Source organism: Chiloscyllium plagiosum, unplaced genomic scaffold (genome assembly GCF_037043375.1).
Source record: "Chiloscyllium plagiosum isolate Xiang-an unplaced genomic scaffold, Cpla_swu_hap1 HiC_scaffold_27, whole genome shotgun sequence".
In the NCBI taxonomy this organism is placed as follows: domain Eukaryota; kingdom Metazoa; phylum Chordata; class Chondrichthyes; order Orectolobiformes; family Hemiscylliidae; genus Chiloscyllium; species Chiloscyllium plagiosum.
This window is the reverse complement of record NW_028270165.1, coordinates 55,822,209-55,844,162: the sequence shown is the minus strand read 5'-3', so window position 1 is coordinate 55,844,162 and position 21,954 is coordinate 55,822,209. Positions and strand designations below refer to the sequence as shown.

Genomic DNA, 21,954 nt, shown 5'->3' with positions numbered 1-21,954 from the left:
TCCTCGATATTTCTGAAAAATTACACACAATAAATGGTGTTCTTTTTCAGAAAAAAGGGGGAGGCCGGCAGGTGCTGATGTACGTAAGTGTTACTCTTGACCCAGTGGAGGACAGACACCCGCCATGTACAAGACATGCAGCAGGGGTAGCAAAATTTTCCAAAAGGTAGCACATATAGTCATGGGCCATTCATTAACAGTACTGATGACACATAGTATAGTGGCCTATGTGAACTCAACAGCCTTTACAATGACGTCATTGCGGCAAACTAGGTTAGAGAAAATCTTGAATGCACCACATATAATTTTTACACATGAAGGAATTAACATGGCTGATAATATGGGAGAAGGAGAGCCACACATCTGTGAGGAAAGGGTACAGAGAGATATTAAAGTAAGGGCAGATTTACAGGCAATTCCATTAGTAGACCCAGAAGAAGTGCTGTTCACAGATGGTTGCTGTTACAGACATCCAACTGAAGGACTTAAAGCAGCCTATGCAGTGGTACGACAGACAAGTGAGGGATTTGAGGAAGTGTTGACAGGAAAAGTGGAAAGAATGAATCGGTCCATAAAAGGAAAAATAGGAAAAGTGTGTGCACAAACAAAGTTAAGCTGGGTGGATGCCCTACCCTTAGCTTTAATGTCCATTAGAAGCTCAGTAAACTCTATCACAGGGTTCACCCCATATGAGCTGACAACAGGGCAGCAGTTCCCGGGACCAGGAGCTGGAATACAGATGTTAGAGGGAGGAGGAGCCTCTTTAAGGTACAAACCTTACTATGACCAACTAACAGCTTTGGTGTCAGCTTTCTCCAAACAGGTTGGACCGGAAAAGGGGGAACTACAGAGCCAGGTGCCATCTACGACAGACTGGGTCCTGCTGAAGGTGATCAAACGGAAGTGGTCGGAGCCGAGGTGGACAGGACCTTATAAGGTGGTGGAGAGGACATCTCATGCGGTCAGACTACAGGGGAAAGGAGAAAGCTGGTACCATTGGAGCCAGTGTGCAGCCACGGAACCGCCAACAAGAACTTTAGAACAAATAAGAACAGAAAACGAGTAGAAGGGTCCTAAATGTTTAATGTTTGTACGAAGAAAGTTTTGGAAAAAGGGGGAGTGTGCTCTATGTTTGGAGATCAATGTTGTACGTTCATCCCCAACAATATGGCACCTGATGGTTCGGTCACTAGAGCCTTGGAAGGGCTAAGAATTTTGTCTGAAGAAATGCATGAACACTTGGGTATTTACAATCCTCTAGGAGGACTGTTTGATTCATGGTTTGGGAAATGGAAGGGATTAATTGCCTCTGTGTTTATGTCCCTCGGGGGTATGATTATTGTGTTAGTGTTGTGCGGATGTTGTTGTATTCCCTATATTAGATCTTTGTTAAACAGGGTAATTATTACAGCAATTGAAGGGAAGGCTCCCCCGTCTTACCAGATGTCACAGATGGAGACGGAAACCATGGCTTTAGCAAGGAGGGAGGACTATGCATCAGAGAGCGAATATGATATATAGAACTGGTTGGTTGGTCTCATTTTCATGAGACCAAAAGGGGGACTTGTAAATATATTTCTTACTTTAAAAACGGAAGGCTGGCTGTGACTCTGGATGGATTCAGTATTTAAAACTGTGGTGACTCTGTAAATCAAGCAGGGGGCGTGGCCACGTGACGTTCCCATTTTGAACTCGGAAGAGTGCGGGGCGTGGCTATGTGACGTCCCCGTCTCGCACCGGGAAGAGTGCGGACTGGTCACGTGATGTCCCGTTTCGCGCCCCGGAAAAGTGCGGACGATCACGTGACGTCCCGTTTCGCGCCTCGGAAGTGGGTCAAGGAGGCCACGTGATGCCCCATTTCGCGGGCAAAAGGAGGTCACGTGGGATCGGACAGCTAGGAATGTAAGAAGGTGGGGAAAGGAGTCAGACTAACACCCAATCAGAAGATAATTCTACCTCAGTGTTTATATGACGTTTTTTATTGTATAAAAGACTGGGGCAGGGACAAAACGAGGTCTTTCCTTTTTGAACTGGCATACTTTTATAGTTTGTCAGGGACAAAGGGGTTTAGACCCAGAGCTCTGAATGCTTTGTTCACTTACTGTGTAAAATAAATTAAGAGTGTGAGACCGAATATCTTCTCCTATTGCTTCATTTAAAAGAACACGCAGGACTTGGCTCACACATAGAAGAAAGTAAGTTTGTAGATTGAGCCAAAGTCCAACACAGCGTATTTGAAGATCTGAAGACAGAAGTTTCAAAATGAACAGGTATAAGCGTTATGCCGGAAACATTGACTTTCCTGCACCTCGGATGCTGCCTGACCTGCTGTGCTTTTCCAGTGCTGCGCTTTTTGTCTCTGACTCTCCAGCGACTGCAGTCCTCACTTTGACATCAATGTCTGACAGTCACCCAATTCATCAGGACCGCAACAATTTTCAACTATGATTCTGTGAGAAGGAAACAAACTTTTTGGTTCTTGTTTGAGTACTTTTTCAGCATCAATGGGACTAGATGAGAGACCCTACTGTTGCAGCGCACTGAGCGTGGAGCGTGTAACAGCTATACGGCCTGAAAACAGGAATTCACAGTGGGGAGGGGCTGTACAAGTGTTGGCGTACAGCTGAAGCTTCAGCCATAGAGAAACTGGAGGAATCCCGCCCTGTGGAGAAACCATGGAAGTGTGGTAACTGTGGGAAAGGCTTTCATGCCCCGTCTGCCCCAGAGACTTATCAGCGCAGCCACACCGGGGAAAGGCCATTCTCCTGCCCAGTCTGTAGGAAGGCCTTCAGCAAATCCTCTGACCTGCTAAAGCACCACCAGATCCACAGAGGGGAGAGGCCATTCAGCTGCCCTGAGTGCGGCAAGGCATTCAGCAGTTCCACCACCCTGCTGACCCACAAGCGGGTCCAGGCGGGGGAGAGGCCCTTCAGCTGCTCCGAGTGTAGGAAGGCCTTCAGCAATTCCTCCGACCTCCTGAAGCACCAGCGGGTCCACACAGGGGAGAGCCCATTCTCTTGCCCTGACTGCGGACAGGCCTTCGGTGATTCCTCTGCCCTGCTGACCCACCGGCGGGTCCACACAGGGGAAAGGCCCTTCAGCTGTCCCAACTGCGGGAAGGCCTTCAGCAAATCCTCTGACCTGCTGAAGCACCAGCGGGTCCACACGGGGGAGAGGCCGTTCTCCTGTCCCGAGTGTGGGAAGGCCTTCAGCTATTCCTCTGCCTTGCTGGCCCACCGGCGGGTCCACACTGGGGAAAGGCCCTTCAGCTGCCCCGAGTGTGGGAAGGCCTTCAGCAGTTCCTCCTACAGGCTGAACCATCAACGGGTCCACACGGGTGAAAGGCCTTTCAGCTGCTTAGAGTGCGGGAAAGCCTTCAGCAATTCCTCCAACCTACTGACCCACCGGCGTGTCCACACAGGGGAGAGACCCTTCAGCTGTCCAGAGTGCGGGAAGGCCTTCAACAGTTCCTCCCACCTGCTGACCCATCAGCGGGTCCAAAAGGGGGAGAGGCCGTTCCCCTGCACCGTGTGCGGGAAGGCTTTTAGCAATTCCTCCAACCTGCTGAACCACCAGCGGGTCCACACGGGCAAGAAGCCCTTCACCTGCTCTCAGTGTGGGAAGGGTTTCACACGCTTCTTCAACCTGCGGAGCCACCAGCGAGTTCACGCGCCATTGCAGGAGGATTGAAGGAGCAACGGGTTGGTGGTGGTGTTGGGTGTGGAGAGTGTGTGCGCTTTGACCTTGAGCTGTTTTTTAAAAAGAACTACTTTTTCTATGCCTTTTTGCTGGGGGGAATCTGAAGCTGTAACAAAGTTGGTCACAGTAAAGTTTACCTGAACTTAACGTCGGGTTCAGGCTCTCATTGAAAGCTTTGAGCTCCAAATGGTTTTTGTTTTAAAGCTGCTCATTTCTTTCAGCCTCCTGCACTAAGTTTCCAATGTCGTGTATCAGATGGAGTAGTGAATGAGTAGCTACTATCGTTAGAAATTGTAAATTTTTCAGGAGTGCAGGTACTGCACCATTTCATCAGCATTGTAAAGTTTACTGGCAGCAGTAAAGGGTGTGGGCCGAGTTCACTAGAAACGATGTGGAGGGGCCGGTGTTGAACTGGGGTGGGTAAAGTTAAAAAGCACCAGGTTATAGTCCAACAGGTTTATTTGGATGCACTAGCTTTCAGAGCACTGCTCTTTCATCAGGTAGCTGTGGAGCATAAGACCATAAGACATAGGAGTGGAAGTAAGGCCATTCGGCCCATCAGGTCCACTCCGCCATTCAATCATGGCTGATGCGCATTTCAGCTCCACTTACCAGCGTTCTCCCCGTAGCCCTTAATTCCTCGAGACAACAAGAATCTATCAATCTCGGCCTTGAAGACATTTAGCGTCCCGGCTTCCACTGCACTCCGTGGCAATGAATTCCACAGGCCCACCACTCTCTGGCTGAAGAAATGCCTCCGCATTTCTGTTCTGAAATGACCCCCTCTAATTCTAAGGCTGTGTCCACGGGTCCTAGTCTCCTCGTTTAACTGAAACAATTTCCTAGCATCCACCTTTTCCAAGCCATGTATTATTTTGTACGTCTCTATTAAGTCTCCCCTTAATCTTCTAAACTCCAACGAATACAATTCCAGTATCCTCAGCCGTTCCTCATAAGACACAGAATTTAAAGCAAAAGATCACAGTGTCATGCAACAGAAATGATATATTGAAAAAAACCTGGATTGCTGTTAAGTCTTTCATCTTTTAGAATGGGTTGCAGGTTTTGCTTCATTAATGTATAAATCCCAGAATATTTTTTAAGTCAGTCTCGAGATGACTTAAGGTTTTATAAAAATAGGTGACATCTCAGCTCTCACAATGTATGAAAGGTGTGAAGTTTGAGTGTGTCTGTATCCAAATCTTGAATCAGAATGGTTCTATTATCAAAGTAGGAATTTATAAAATAATACATGGATTGACTACCTGCTGATTTCTGCTCAAAGCGCACATCGAATGTATCTGCAAATGCAAATTCACCACATAGACCCATGTGTATGTGTTTGCAAGTGTGCATGCTTGGTAACGTTTGTGTGATGGAGTATAAGCCTCTGAGAAGGCGTGTGTGGGGTGTGTTTGTATGTGTGTGTCTGAGAGACCATGTGTATGTAAGAGAGCGTGTGAGTGTATAATGTAGTGGAGTGACCCAAGGTCCCTGTTGAGACCATCCTCATGGGTTCCGAACTTGGCTATCAGCCTCTGCTTGGCCACTAAAAACAATTGAGCAGTTATACAACATGCATTGGAGCGTACTGGGTGGAACTTATCTTTTGCTTTGCAGAAGGTGGGAGGCTCTGGATGAGAGCAAACACATGCTGGAAGACCTTCAGCTCAGAGTTGGAGCTGGAAGCCAGGCTGCATACACATCAGGGGAAAACTTAAACAGCTTTTTATTCCGGGTAATGGTCATTCATCTCCAGACAGAGCCTTCTCATTGGGTCAGTGGACAGGATCAGGTGGGTATGATGTGAATCACGCAGGTAAAGAGGATCTGAGAGAGGGCTGCAGGGGGGAGGAGCTAACTGGCTGGGTGGTGGGAGGAAGAACAAAGTTTGGCGGGGGGGGGGGGAGGAGAAGGTGGTGGTGGTAAGGGACAATAGTGACAGAGATCGTCTCTGTTCTCTGCAGTTGGCAGCAGGATTCAGGAACCAATATGCTCAGGGCTGGAGAAGTGGGAAAGGGAGGCTGCAGTGGGTGTGGTCCAACAATGTCAGGAGACGACAGCCAGTCAGAAACTACAAAGACAAAGCAGAACCCCAAAGCTATGGGCAGCACAGTGACTCTGTGGCTAGTGCTGCTGCCTCACATTGCCAGGGACCTGGGTTTGATTCCAGCCTCTGAGGACTGTCTGTGTGGACTTTGTGCATGGTTTACCTCTGGGTGCTGCGGTTTCTACCCACAGTCCAACAATCTGCAGTTTAGGGTAATAAGCCAGGGGAAGCTGCAGAGCTATATGGTAGGTGAGTTGGTCTGGTGGGAAGCTGTTTGGAAGTTTGGTGTGAATTAAATGGGCCAAATAGCCTGCAGGGATTATATGATTCTGCTGCCATGACCACATGTATATTGAGAAGTGACTGCTGTGGTCCTGGGAAAGGTGGGATTTGTGGTGTCGCTGCCCGCTGTCCATTCTCTCCCTGTCCCCCCAACCCCTGTCCATTTTCTCTCTCTCGACCCCCAGCCATTCTCTTTCCCTTTTCCCCCCAGCACCTGTTATTTCTTGTGCCTCAAGACTTCTTTGATTGCTGTATCAAGACTTTCTCAGAAAAGAGAGAGAATGGATGTTGATGAGTCTATATGAGAGATGGGGGTGTATGAGAAATGGCTGATCTTTAAAATGAAGAATAGCTAAAATTATATATTCAGAAACATCATTAAAGCATCTTCAATTTTATTAAAAAGCTGCAGACACCTTTCTGAACCTGCATTGAAATATGCGCAGTTAGGCCACAGTTGAATACAGGCTGTAATGGGTGAATTCCTAGTCTTGTGATATAGGTTCCAACTATGTAGAACAAGAGTCACAGAGTCAGCAAAGGACTGCTTATGCTCTTCGGTGTCAGCAAAAATCTGCGCATTCTCCTAGATTTCCGCACAAACGGTTTGCGACCTTCTTTTGATGGTCCAATAGAGAGCCCTGGAGAATCGGAAAGAGACTGGACCTCCTGCCATTCAGAGCTCCCCATTCTCTGAATGCGGAAGTTGGACAATGAGCTTTGGAAGCTGCTAATCTCTCCCTGAATGATGGTTGAGCTTCACCCCAGACTGCAACTTCATTCCTCTGTCCAACATCTGTGAGGTACAGCACTCTTTTTTCCGTTTCTGGTTTTGCATTCTGGGCTTCAATTGTTGACTTACAGCAAGTGAAAGGAAAGGGAGTGAATCCAGGGAGGGGACGGACTACGGAAACGTTGGTCCAGATCTGTTCTCAGTTGGCAAACACATAGCAATTGCATTACCACAATGTGGTAATATAGCCTTTACTGTGGAATAAAAAGCAGAAAGGAGTTGCATTGTTAAAAGTGACACATTGGGATGCAGATGCTAGAGGTTAAGAGTCAAAGTGTGGCGCTGGAAAAGCACAGCAGGTCAGACAGTATCCGAGGAACAGGAGAGTCAACATTTCCAACATGAGCCCTTCATCAGGAATGATGTGTGGATGTACAAAGGGCCTTCTACAGGCCGCCAACTTACGGAACGTTTCAGAGAACACCTCTGGGACACCCGGACCAACCAACCCAACCACCCTGTGACTCAACACTTCAACTCCCCCTCCCACTCCACCAAGGACATGCAGGTCCTTGGACTCCTCCATCGCCAAACCATTGCAACACGACAGCTGGAGGAAGAGCGCCTCATCTTCCACCTAGGAACCCTCCAACCACAAGGGATGAATTCAGATTTCTCCAGTTTCCTCATTTCCCCTCCCCCCACCTTGTCTCAGTCCCAACCCTCGAACTCCGCACCACCTTCCTAACCTGCAATCTTCTTCCTGACCTCTCCACCCCCACCCCCACTCCGGCCTATCACCCTCACCTTAACCTCCTTCCACCTATCGCATTTCCAATGCCCCTCCTCCAAGTCCCTCCTCCCTACCTTTTATCTTAGCCTGCTTGGCACACTCTCCTCATTCCTGAAGAAGGGCTCATGCCCGAAACAGCGATTCTCCTGTTCCTCGGATGCTACCTGACCTGCTGCGCTTTTCCAGCAACACATTTTCAGCTCAGCGTCCTTCTACACTAGTCAATGCCAATTGTCAGACAGGTGAAACAAGCAATCAGCAAGGCAAGTGATATATTAGCAAGAGGAGTTGAGTTCAGAAGTGAGGATGTCTTCCTGCAGTTGTGAAGGGTCATTGAATATATTCAAGGCTGAATTCATCTGATTTTTGAACAAAGTGGATGGTGATGGGGAAATTAAAAAAAATGTTTTTAAGACCAGTCCCGAATAGTTACAAAGTAATACAGCACAGAAACAGACCCTTCAGTCCAACTAGTCCATGCTGACTATATTCACAAACTAAACTAGTCCCATCTAGTTTGACTTATATCCCTCCAAACCTTTCCTATTAATGTACTTATCCAAATGTCTTAAATGTTGACAGTTCCTGCATCCACCATTTCCTCAGGACATTGAAAGTGATTCCACACTTAAACCAAAAGAAAAAGGTGCTCTTCATGTCTTTTTTTTTTAATCTTTCTCCTCTCACCTTAAAAATGTACTCCCTAATCTTGAAACCCCCACCCGAAGGAAACAGCATCTGCCATGCACATCAATATCCCTTCTTGACTTTATAAACTAAGGTCACCTCTCAACCTCTTGTGCTGCAGTGAAAGGTGTCCCAGCATATCCACCTCGATGTAGGTATATTCATATCCAGTTATGATCTGTTCAATGCTGGTGCAGGCCCGAAAGACCAAATGGCCTACTCCTGCTCCCAATTCTCACCCTCATGAGTCTAAGGACAGCAAGAGACCATAAAACATTGGAGCACAAAATTAGGCTATTCAGCCCATCAGGTATCTTCATACCATTCAATCGTGGCGGATAAGTTTCTCAATCCCATTCTCCCGCTTTCTCCCCGTAACTCTCGATCCCCTTGATACTCAAGAGCCTATCTATCTCAGTCTTAAATATCCTCAGCGACCTGGCCTGCACAGCCTTCTGTGGCAATGAATTCAATAGATTCGCCACTCTCTGGTTGAAAGGTTCCTCCTTATCTCGGTTCTAAAAGGTCTTCCCTTTACTCAAAGGCTGTGGCCTCGGTTTCTAGTCTCTTCTGTCAGTGGAAACATCTTCCCAACATCCACTCTGCCCAGGCCGTTCAGTGTTCGGTATGTTTCAATTAGATCTCCCCTGTGTGGGGGCCTGTGTTATGGACTAAACCAGACCATGCAAAACATTCTTAAGCAGGCAGCCCCACACTATAACTTTGCAATTTGTTTCGGTAAGTGTACAGTAAAAATTACCTGGAGTAAGTTAGCTTGGTTGATTACTAGATTTTAAAACAGACAACAATTATTCACAAAATTACACAATTAAAACACAAAGATCAGAATAAAGAACCCCTACAGAACTCAGCCTATCCAACTAGACTTAATTATGCTGTTCGAATATATACAACAGTCCCAATAAGCAAACTCAATTTGAAAACCAGTATAAATAGAACACATACTTACAGATTGAAGTTGAGAGGCAGAAAAGAGAGACAGAGTTTCCACACAGTTCCCTGAACTTCCAACCAGTTCGAGAGCTGACTACGTCCCTTTTTTTATACAGGTCACTTCTAAAATATGACCACGTTGGCCTGAAATCTCATCAGTTTACATATAAACAAAAGACCTCTTAAAATCCTTTTCATCTCTGTACCAAACCAGACTGCTCGGACATTGACCCAGTTTATTACCCCTCTGGGAAAAAAAGTCAAAGACACAGTCTCCTTGAGCCAAGGAACATCTTTTAGGAAAAAAAGGTACTAGCTTTGTGACACCTGTTAATCAGTAAGAACCAGACACTTCAGGATGAGGTACAGCAGGGATTAGGTTCAACAAAGTGAGAATGGAGGGAGTGAGAGGGGATATGGGGCCTCTGGAAGATAGGATAAAATGGCTGAAGGAGCTGCACAAGATGGCTTCTGCTTTGCTACGTGATGAGCTGCTGCTTGTGTCTATAGCTGTATAAACAACTAACTACTAAAACCACTAGAATGCAGAAGTAGACCAATGAGAAAGTACTAACCACACTCTGCAAGCTGCAAGTCCTTTGTATCTCAAGATAAAGATGACCTAACCTTTATGACTTAACTTGTTTACCAATTATCATAAGAGTCATAGAGATGTACAGCATGGAAACAGACCCTTCAGTCCAACCCGTCCAGATATCTCAACACAATAGAGTCCCACCTACCAGCACCCAGCCCATATCCCTCCAAACCCTTCCTATTCATCCAAATGCCTTTTAAATGTTACAATTATATCAGCCTCCACCGCATTCTCTGGCAGTTCATTTCATACACGTACCACCCTCTGTGTGAAAAAGTTGCCCCTTAGGTCTCTTTTATATCTTTCCCCTCTCACCCTAAACATATGCCCTCTAGTTCTGGACTCCCCGACCCCAGGGAAAAGACTTAGTCTATTTACCCTATCCATGCCCCTCATAATTTTGTAAACCTCTATAAGGTCACCCCTCAATCTCTGACGCTGCAGGGAAAACAGCCCCAACCTGTTCAGCCTCTCCCATAGCTCAAATCCTCCAACTTTGGCAACATGCTTGTAAATCTTTTCTGAACCCTTTCAAGTTTCACAACATCTTCCCGATAGGAAGGAGACCAGAATTGCACGCAATATACCAACAATGGCCGAACCAATGTCCTATACAGCCGCAACATGACCTTGGAGTTTGGAACCTGAAACAGCCTGGAAAGAGGAATTCACGGCATGAAGTTGCTATACAGTCACTCACTTGTAGCTGAAGCTTTGGCCATGGAGAAACCTGAGGAATCCTGCCCCATGAAGAAACCATGGAAGTGTGGCAACTGCGGGAAAGGCTGTTCCTCTGCACAGAGTGCAGGAAGGCCTATACAAGTTATTCATTCTGCTGAGGCACCAGTGGGTCCATGCCAGGGAGAGGCCTTCAGCTGCCCAGAGTGCAGTAAGAGCTTTACCCATGCCTGTGCCCTGCCGACCCACAGCAATATGGTTGACTCAACACTGCCCCAGCCGGGCAAATGTGTGGGGAGAAACTGACTTGGATGCAGTGTATGGGATGAAATTGCTGGGTGAGGCAATACCTCCTCCGGGTTACGGCTGTACCAAGGATGCAATTACAAAGGGACAACTCGATGGTGACCAATAGTAAAGAAAGTGGAGTGGGGAGTGTGTGAGCTTTGACCTTGAGCTATCTTTTATGTGTCTTTTTGTTGAGGAGATCTGAAGCTGTAACAAAGTTGGGTCGCATTGAAGGTGACCTGAACTTATCGCCGGGCTCAGACTCTCATTGAAAGCTTTGAACTCCAAGAGATTTTGTTTTAAAGCTGATCCTTTCTTTCAGCCTCCTGCACTGAATTTCCAATGTCATGTATCAGCAGGAGCAGTGAATGAGTATCTAGTTTTGTTTGAAATTGTAAGTTTTTCAGGAGTGCAGAGTGCTTCGCTTCATCAGCATTGTAATGTTTCCTGGCAGCACCAGGAGGTGTGGGCTGTGTTCACTAGAATTGTGGTGGAGGTGCCGGTATTGGACTGCGGTGGGTAAAGTTAAAAATCACACAACACCAGGTTACAGTCCAACAGGTTTATTTGGAAGCACTAGCTTTTGGAGCGCTGCTCCTTCATCGGGGAGTTGTGGTGCATGATCATAAGACTGAGATTTTATAGAAAAAGATCAGTGTCATGCAACTGATAGGATATATTGAACAACCCTAGGTTGCTATTCAGTCTTTCCTCTTTTAGAACGGGTTGCAGGTTTCAGTTCATTAATATGTAAATCCCAGAACATAGAGTCACAGAGATGTACAGCATGAAAACAGACCCTTCGGTCCAACTTGTCCATGCCAACCAGATATCCTAACCCAATCTAGTCCCACATGCCAGCACCTGGCCCATATCCCACCAAACCCTTCCTATTCATATACCCATCCAAATGCCTCTTAAATGCCCTACCAATGTCCTGTACAGCCACAACATGACCCCCCAACTCCTGTACTGAATACTCTGACCAATAAAAGAAAGCATACCAAACACCCTCTTCACTATCCTATCTACCTGCAACTCCACTTTCAAGGAGCTATGAACCTGCACTCCGAGGTCTCTTTGTTTAACAACACTCCCTAGGACCTTACCATTAAGTGTTTAAATCAGAGTGGCACTGGAAAAGCACAGCAGGTCAGGTAGCATCCGAGGAACAGGTAAATCAACATTTCGGGCAAAATCTCTTCATCAGGAATAGAGCTTTATTCCTGACGAAGGGCTTTTGTCTGAAACATCAATTTTCCTGCACCTCGGATGCAGCCTGACTTGCTGTGCTTTTCCAGCACCACTCTGATCGAAACTCTGGTTTCCAGCATCTGCAGTCCTCATTTTGCCTCGTTGATCCTTACCATGAAGTGAAAAGATCCTGCTAAGATTTGCTTTCCCAAAATGCAGCACCTCACTTTTATCTGAATTCAACTACATCTGCCACTTCTCAGCCCATTGGCCCATGTGGTCAAGATCCTGTTGTAATCGGAGGTAACTCTCTTCGCTGTTCACTACCCCTCCAACTTTGGTGTCATCTGCAAACTTACTAACTGTTCCTCTTATGTTTACATCCAAAATCATTTAGGTAAATGACAAAAAGTAGAGGACCCAGCACTGATCCTTGTGACACTCCACTGGTCACAGGCCTCCAGCCTGAAAAACAATCCTCCACCACCACCCTCCGTCTTCTACCTTTGGAGCCAGTTCTGTATCCAAATGGCTAGTTCTACCTGTATTCCGTGAGATCTAACCTTGCTAATCAGTCTCCCATGGGCAACCTTGTCGAACGCCTTACTGAAGTCCATATACATCACATCTACCACTCTTCCCTCATCAATCCTCTTTGTTACTTCCTCAAAAAACTCAATCTGACTATCCCTAATCAGTCGTTGCCTTTCCAAATACATGTACATACTGTCCCTCAGGATTCCCTCCAACAACTTCGGCTCACTGGTCTCTAGTTTGCTGGCTTGTCCTTACCACCCTTCTTAAACAGTGGCAACACGTTACCCAACCTCCAGTCTTCCGGCACCTCACCTGTTGACGATCAATGATACAAATATCTCAGCAAGAGGCCCAACAATCACTTCTCGAGCTTCACAGAGTTCTAGGGTACACCTGATCAGGTCCTGGGAATTTATCCACTTTTAGGTGGTTTCAAGACATGCAGCATTTCCTCCTCTGTAATATGGACATTTTGCAAGATGTCACCATCTATTTCCCTACAATCTATATCTTCCATATCCTTTTCCACAGTAAATACTGATGGCTATCTCATGTCCACTTTTTGCCCTCCTGATTTCCCTCTTAAGTATACTTCTACTTCTTTTATACTCTAAGGATTCACTATACATAACATATGCTTCCTTTTTCTTAACCAAACCCTCAATTTCTTTCGTCATCCAGCATTCCTTATACCTACCAGCCTTTCCTTTTACCCTAACAGGAATATACTCTCTCTGGATTCTCATTATCTCATTTCTGAAGGCTTCCCATTTTCCAGCCGTCCCTTTACCTGCGAACATCTGTCCCCAATCAGCTTTCAAAAGTTCTTGCCGAATACCGTCACAATTGGCCTTTCTCCAATTTACAATCTGGTCAATCCTTTTCCATCATTATTTTAAATCTAATAGAATTATGGTCGCTGGCTCCAAAGTGCTCCCCCACTGACACCCCAGTTACCTGCCCTGCCTTATTTCCCAAGAGTAAGTTAAGATTTGCACCTGCTCTAGTTGGTACATCCGCATACCGAATCAGAAAATTGTCTTGTACACACTTGACAAATTCCTCTCCATCTAAACATTTAACACTATGGCAGTCCCAGTCTATGTTTGGAAAGTTAAAATCCCCTATCATTACCACCCTATTTTTCTTCCAGATAGCAGAAATCTCCTTACAAGTTTGTTTCTCAATTTCCCTCTGACTATTAGGGGGTCTATGATACAATCCCAATAAGGTTATCATCCCTTTCTTATTTCTCAGTTCCACCCAAATAACTTCCCTAGATGTATTTCCGGTAATATCCTCCCTCAGCACAGCTGTAATGCTATCCCTTATCAAAAATGCCACCCCACCCCCTCCTCTCTTGCCTCCCTTTCTATTCTTCCTGTAGCACTTGTACCCTGAAGCTGCTGGTCCTGCCCATCCCTGAGCCACGTTTCTGTAATTGCTATGATATTCCAGTCCCATGTTCCTAACCATGCCCTGAGTTCATCTGCGTTCCCTGTTAGGCCCCTTGAATTGAAATAAATGCAGTTTAACTTATTAGTCCTACCTTGTCCCTGCCTGCCCTGACTGTTTGACTCGCTTCTCTTTTAAGTCACGTTCTCGAGATGACTTAAGGTTTTATTTTAAAAAAAAGGGTGGCATCTCAGCTCAAACAATGCATGAAAAGTGTGATGTTCGAGTCTGTCAGTATCCCAATCTTGAATCAGACTGGTTCTTTTTCCAAAATAGGAATTTATAAAATGTTACATGGATTGACTGCCTGCAAATTGTGTGCTGTTGGAGCCAAATTGAATGAATCTGCAAATATAACTCTGCCAATACAAAGTAATCTCATAGAGTTAAGTGTGTGTGTCCATGCATGCATGAGAGAGTCTGATTGTGTGCATGTGGGTTTGTGTGGAGAGTGCATGTAAGCATGTGCGCATGCTTGTTAAAGTGTGTGTGGTGGAGTGTTGGGGTGTGTGTGTGTGTGTGTGTGTGTGTGTGCTATGAATAAAAGCGAGGGATTGTGTTTTGCTAAAACAAGGGCAGGCAGGACTTGTACAGTTAATGGTAGGTTTTTGGGTCATGTTGTAAAACAGAGAGACATGGGGGAGTAGGAGTTCAGGTACACAGTTCTTTGAAAGTTGCATCACTGGTAGGTAGGGTGGTTAAGAAGGCATTTAGCACAAATGCCTTCATTGTTCATGCTTTTGAGTTTCTGAGTTGAGACATCATGTTGAGGTTATACAGAATGTTGGTGAGGCCATTTTAGAGTACTGAGTACAGTTCTGGTGACCCTGTAATAGGAAGAACTCTATTAGAGGGGGTTTGGTAAAGATTTACCAGAACGTCACCAGGACTGGAGGGTTTGAGTTATAAGGAGAGGGTGGAGCACAGGAGGTTGAGGGGTGACCTCATTGAGATTTATAAAATCTGAGGAGTGGAGGTAAGGATTATAGCAAAGGGCTGTTCCTTAGCATCGGGGTGCTCAAAACGGTGGGGTGGGGGCGCATATTGTTCTAATGAGAGAGGGAGAGAGATTTAAAAGGAACCTGAAGGGCAACGTTTTGACTGAGTGTTGTTTGCATGTGGAATGAACTTGCTGAGGATGTGGTAGATGCAGGTACAGCTACAACATTTAAACGACATTTAGATGGGTACATGAAGAGAAAGGTCGAGAGGGATATGGGCAAATGCAGGCAAATGGGACTAGTTTAATTTGGGAATCCTGGTCGGTATGAAGGGGTTGGACCGTGCTATATACCTCTATGAACCAGAAGTGATCTTATTCAAACCAGTAGAATTCTGAAAGGGGCTTGACAGGATAGATGCAGATAAAATTCTCCTTTGTTGGGGGCGTCATAGAATCCTGACAACGTGGAAGCAGGTCATTCGGCCCATCTATTCCATTCTGGCCCTCTATATTGCATCCCACCCATACCTACCCCCTTACTCCGTATTTCCCATGGCTAATCCATCCTAACTTGCACATCCCTGGCAATAGGACTCAGCTGGAGAGGTTCTCACACAATGTCGAAGGCATCTTGAAACCCATCATTCAGGGAACCCCTAGCTTTTGTCACGACACTACAGATTTCTTACAGAAACTCAGCACCCATGGACCAGTACTCTCATAATGTCGGCATCACGGCAACAGCCTCATTACTCAATGCCAATCTCTGACCACCGTCCTACAACTCATCCACTTTATCCTCGATCACAACATCTTCACCTTTGACAACCAGTTCTTCAGACACATGGAACAGCCATGGGACCAAATTTGCACCCCAATATGCCAACATTTTTACGCACAGGTTCGAACAAGACGACTTCTCTACGCAGGACCTCCAACCAACACTATACACCAGGTACATTGACGACACTTTCTTCTTCTGGACGCATGGAGAGGAGTCACGGAAAAAGCTATACAGTGATATCAACATGTTCCATCCCACCATCAAACTCATTTTGGACTATTCTCTATCTGTCTCATTCTTGGACACCTGCATCTCCATCAAGGATGGGCAGCAACTCAGCACCACACACAACCTCAAACCCACACATAACCTCACAATGCTACACTTCTCCAGCTTCCACCCAAAACAGCCATCCCCTTATGGACAAGCCCTACGCATACACAGGATCTGTTCAGATGAGGAGGAACGTGACGGGCACTTAGAAGTATTCAGGGATGCTCAACTCATTGACCGCCGGTTCCAACATGCCATGGTGAACCATGGGAAATGCAGGGTTATAGTTTCATAGTAATAGAAGCAAGAGTAGGCCATTTGGCTCGCCCAGTCCACTCCGCCATTTATTAAGATCATGGCTGATTTATCCATCGTCTCAGCTCCTCCTCCCTGCATTGTACCAACTACCCTTAAGTCCCTGACCATGCAAAACCCATCCAACCGTGTCTTCAATATACTTAATGAAGCTGCCTCTACTGCTTCCACAGGCAAAGAATTCCATAGATTCATGACTCTCTGGGAATAGTGGTTCCTCTTAATGTCTGTCCTAAATCTACTCCCCCTAATCTTGAGACCTGGTCTCATCCACCAGCAGAAATGTGTGGATAGGGTAGGGCTGCATTCCACAGTGCAATGAATTCCCATCTCCCACCAAAATCCCGGATGTACTCAGTTGCAGTCTCACAATTGAAAGATTTTACTGTAACTTCTTCTGCTCCCACTAAGGGCAAAAAAGTCCATTCTTCATAACCACATTTCTGGTTTCACCGAAGACGATTAGAATCATATAGCATGGAATCAGACCCTTCCGTCCAACCCGTCCGTACCGACCAGATATCCTAATTAATCTCGTCTCATTTGCTAGCATTTAGGCCACATCCCTCTAAACCCTTCCTATTCATGTACTCAGCCAGATGCCTTTTAAAATGTTGTAATTGTACCAGCCTCCTCCACTTCCTCTGTTAGTTTGTTCCATACATACACCACCCTCTGCATGAAAAAAATGCCTCTCAGGTCCCTTTCCTCACCCACCTTAAACCTATGCCACTCTTGTTCTGGACTCCCCTACCCTGGGAACAAACCCTATTCACCCTATCCATGCCCCTTAGAAACTTCTAAGGTCACCTCAGCCTTGAATACTCCAGGGAAAACATTGCTGGCCTACTCAGCCTCTCCCTGTAGCTCAAACTCACCAACTCTGGCAACAGCCTTGTAACTCTTTTCAAAACCCTTTCAAAGTTTCACAACATCTTTCCTATAGTAGAGAGACCAGAACTGTATACAGTATTCCAGATCTCCTGTACTGCCTCAACATAACCTCCCAACTCCTATACTCAATCCAGTGACCAATAAAGGAAAGCATACCAAACACTTTCTTCACTACCATTTCTACTTGTGACTCCACTTTCAAGGAAAGGAACCTACACTCCCTGTCTCTTGGTTCAGGAACACTCCCCAGGACCTGACCATTTAGTGTATAAGTGTATAAGTCCTGTCCCAATTTGCCTTTCCAAAATGCAACACCTCACATTTCTCTAAATTAAACTCCATCTACCGTTCCTCGGCCCATTGGCCTATCTGATAAATTATAATTCATAATGAACTCTCTTTCCTCTCTTATTCCTGAGAAGCTGAAAATCTCCATCCCACACACTCTCCCTCCATTTTTACTTTGCTGAACCTCATCCTGAAGGGTCTGGATCATTCCGATGAACAGGTCCACACTCAGGGGGATCTAATTGAAACATATAGAATACTGAACAGCCTGGCCAAGGGTGGACATTGGGAAGATGTTTCCACTGGTAGGAGAGACTAGGACTCGATGGCACAGCCTTCGAGTAAAGGGAAAACCTTTCAGAATAGAGGCAAGGAGAAACTTCATCAGCCAGAGAGCAGTGAATCTATGGAATTCATTGCCACAGAAGGCTGTGGAGGACAAGTCACTGAGAAAATTTAAGACGGAGACAGATCGGTTCTTGAGTATCAAGGAGATTGAGCGTTACAGGGAGAAAGTGGAAGAATGGGTTTGACAAAACTCATCAGCCATGATAAAATGATGGAGCAGAGCTGATGGGCAGAATAGCATAATTTCTGCTCCTATGTCTTGTGGTCTGTTGATGTCCTGGACACAGTGTCAGAATTGGGAGCAGGAGTAGGCCATTTGGTCTTTCGAGCTTGGACCAGCATTGAACAGATCATAACTGGATATGAATCTACTTCCATTTCGGTGGATAGGCTGAGACGTTTTCACTGGAAGTAAGTGAGGGCTGCAGATGCTGGAGGTCAGAGTCCAGAGTGCGGTGCTAGAAAGTTACAGGTCAGGCAGCATCTGAAAAGCAGGAAAATCGACGGTTCAGGCATATGTCCTTCATCAGAGCTTATGCCCAAAACATAGATTTTCCTGCTGCTCGGATGTTGCCTGACCAGCTGTATTTTTCCAGCACCACACTCGTTTTCACTGGACCACAGGAGATTGAGAAGTGACCTTATAGAGGTTTACAAAATCATGAAGGGGATAGATAAGATGAAAGGCAGGGGCCTTTCCCTGGGTGGGGGTTTCAAGATTAGAGAGCAATTTTGAAGGAGAGAGGACAAAGGTTTAAAAAGTCATGAGGGGCATGATTTTTTTTTTTAAACAGAGTGGTTTGTGTGGAATGAATGTCTAGAGGAAGTGGTGGATGCAGGTACAGTTACAATGTTTAAAAGGCATTTGGATAAGTACATGAATAGGAAAGGTTCTGAGGGATATGGGCCAATCTAGGTGAGACTAGTTTAGTTTCAGTACATAGTCAGCATGGAGTAGTTGGACTGAAGGGTCTGTTTCTGTGTTGTATGACTAACTGTTCTGTACTGATCTTAAAACCATTTTCTGCTTTCCCCCCATAAACATCCACTTCTTTGTTGTTCAAAGATCAAGTGAACCTAGCCTTGAATACATTCAATGAGCCCCTAACTGCAGGAAGACATCCCCAATTCTGAACTCAGTTCCTCTTGCTAATGTACCACTTGCTTTGCTCATTGATTGCTGCACCTATCTGACAACTGGCGATCGATAGACGCTGAGCCCCCTTTGTACATCCATACATCATTCCTGATGAAGGGCTCATGCCCAAAACGTGGACTGTCCTACTCCTCGGATGCTGCCTAACCTGCTGTGCTTTTCCAGCACCACACTTTTCAACTCTGATCTCCAGTATCTGCAGACCTCACCTTCTCCACATCCCAATATATCACCATTTAAACAATGCACCTCCTTTCTGTTTTTTTTTCACAGCAAAGGCAATAACTTCAAATTGCGGTACTGTATTTGCCATGCGTTTGCCAAATGTGGTCTTCTCTACATCGGTGAGACCAAACGTAAACTTGGGGAATGGTCCACAGCTGAAGCCGTAGAGTCCGAATAGACCTCCCAGTCACCACCCATTTTAATTCCCTTTCCCACTCCCTTTCTGACATAATCACCTTAGGCCTCCTGCATTTCCACAACGAACCAAACCGTAAATTAAAGGAACACCTCATCTTCTACCTGGGCAGCCAACAGCCCGGAGGCCTCAACACCGCGTTTTCCAATTTCAAATAACCTCCCTTTCCATCACTGACTCCCTTCCCAGTCCCTCCCATTCCAACTCTTCCTTGCCACCAACCAGATTCCTTCCACCCACTCATCAACCAGGTTGTACCTTCGACCTCTCTCCAGCTATCTCCACTTCACCACCCTGTCCCCAGCACACCCTTGTTCTGCACCTTGCCCTACATCCATCCTCAGTCTGGAACAAGGGTTACACCTGAAACGTCAACATCTCCACTTCCTGAAGCTACCTGGCTTGCTGCATTCTTCCAGCCTCCTGCCGGTCTATTTTGCCAATTGAGACACAGACCTGGACCAACATTTCCCGAGTCTGCCCCCCCTCTGGATTTGTTCCCTCTCCTTTCAGTTGCTGCAAGTCAACAATTAAACCCCAGAATGAAAAATAAATAGAAAAAGGGGTGAGAAAAGAGTGTTGTATTCACAGATGTTAGACAGAGGAAGGAAGTTGCAGTCTGGACTGAAGCTCAATCTTCATTCTGAGAGAGTGGAGCAGCAGCAGCTTCAGCTTCAGAAGGTCATGGTCCAGCTTCTGCTTTCAGACAGCAGGGGAGCTCTGACTGGCAAGAGGACAAGTCACCTTCAGGTTCTCCAGTGCCCCTTATCGGTCCATCAAAAGAAGATCTTGCGCCTTTTCTGCCGACAGCAAGGAACATGCCCAATATTTTGGTGACACTACTGAACACGCGCCCTGCAATATGCTCTGTGGCGATACTAGTGTTACTGACAGATATTAAGTGTCCAAATACCAAGAGGAGAAAAAAAAGGATAGAGCCACAATTTTTTTTTCCCCCACATGGCTTGACATTTTATTGTTTTGGCATTTTGTCTGGCTGCTCAATCTCTGTGTTTTTCCCAGTGTAGCGGTAAAGTTCAGAACTAGAGGGCATAGGTTTAGGTTGAGAGCGGAAAGATATAAAAGGTACCGAAGGTGCAATGTTTCCATGCAGAGTGTGGTACGTGTATGGAAGGAGCTGCCGGAGGAAGTTGTGGAGGCTGGTTCAATTAAAAGGTATCTGCATGGGTATATGAATAGGAAGAGTTTAGAGGTATATGAGCCAAGTGCTGGCAAATGGGACTAGATTAATTTAGGATATCTCAGAGAAAGTGAGGACTGCAGATACTGGAGATCAGAGTTGAGAGTGTTGGAAAAGCACAGCAGGTCAGGCAGCATCCAAGGAGCAGCAGAATTGACATTTTGGGCATAAGCCCTTCAACAGGAATCTTTTCTGAGGATGTAGAATCTGGGTTGCAGTTCTGGGAAAAGTGAGGTTCTGAGCTTGGGCAGGACTGACTGCAGGTAAAGTAGATGGCTGATAGTGTGCAGTGAGGATCCAAAAAGAGAATCGTTGGTGAAGGTTTTGGATTTGTAGTGGGTACTGGGTATCCTGTTCAGGTCCAAACTGGGTTAGTCTGAATGTGGTCCGGAGTCCACGTGGGATCAGATGGTTCCATAGCTAAGCAATGAGAAAGGAGATATGGCTGTGGTAGTCAAATTGCTTGAGGACATGGCTGAAGAAATTCTGGGCAGAGGAGAGGACTTGGGGGGGGGGGGGGGTACAGTGAGAGAGGGACTGTCAGATCTTTGTAGACAGAGGAGGAGAACTTCTTCCAGGTCGGCATCCATGGAAGAGACTTCGCAGTAATGTTGAAATCAACTAGGAGAAAGTGAGGACTGCAGATGCTGGAGATCAGAGGAGAGAGAGTGTAGTGCTGTAAAAGCACAGCAGGTCAGGCAGCACCCGAGGAGCAGGAGAATCAACGTTTCGGGCATAAGCATTTCATTATGATGAAGGGCTTATGCGCGAAACATCGATTCTCCTGCTCCTTGGATGCTGCCTGAGCTGCTGTGTTTATCCAGCACTATACTGTCAACACTAATTTTGGATATCTGGTCAGCATGGACAGGTTGGACCAAAGGGTCTGTACAACTCTATGAGAAGCATACTTTGACAAATTACAAACTACTGTATGTCCTTGTTAACAAGGCTCAGTGCACCACATGCTTTACTAACCATTCTCCACAGGATCCTACCCCTTCAATGACTGAGGAACATATACATGCTGGTGCATAATCTCCTTCACTAGTATTTACACACTACCCTCAGCAAAGGGCAAACAGCACAAGGATTTTTAAAAAGGGAGGATAAACAGCATAAGGATTAAAAAAAGTGAGGGTAAAAATCACAAGCCCCAGTAAAAGCAGATGGAAAGTGAGTGTAAAATGTCACTATGACAGGACAGGACAGGCCCCACATTCCTTCCCCTCCGTCCCCCCCACAACCTGCCTCACCTTTCACCTCCCGGGCCCAGTACCTTCCAGGTGGCCCCATAGTTGACACAGGGGCCGCCCCACGACCAGTAGAACTCCACCACCCAGGCGGCCGACGAGTTCCCAAGCAGGCCCTTAACCCCATCCG

General features: G+C 46.1%; 2 protein-coding genes across 6 annotated transcripts in view; one reads left to right on the top strand and one right to left on the bottom strand.

The window, feature by feature from the left end:
* The window catches only part of LOC148144190 (uncharacterized), a 244,929-nt gene that overhangs the window by 222,866 nt on the left and 109 nt on the right, over nucleotides 1-21,954 (bottom strand). The window contains exons 1-3 of one of the 5 annotated variants that reach the window (XR_015751405.1): nucleotides 21,828-21,950; nucleotides 19,960-20,170; nucleotides 6,410-7,018 (exon numbers count right to left, since the gene is read on the bottom strand). The gene's annotated coding sequence lies outside the window, so the exon portion shown is untranslated. Of the gene's footprint in view, nucleotides 1-6,409; nucleotides 7,019-19,959; nucleotides 20,171-21,827; nucleotides 21,951-21,954 lie in introns of those variants that run through there. The other 4 variants (XR_015751406.1, XR_015751404.1, XM_087974627.1 and 1 more) reach the window with 4 other exon arrangements.
* The window catches only part of LOC148144182 (uncharacterized), a gene marked incomplete at its 5' end in the record, with an annotated part of 303,554 nt that continues 284,159 nt past the window's right edge, over nucleotides 2,560-21,954 (top strand). Inside the window, 1 exon segment of the mRNA XM_087975306.1 lies at nucleotides 2,560-3,625. Within this exon segment, the coding sequence (XP_087831432.1) occupies nucleotides 2,560-3,625 (1,066 nt within the window).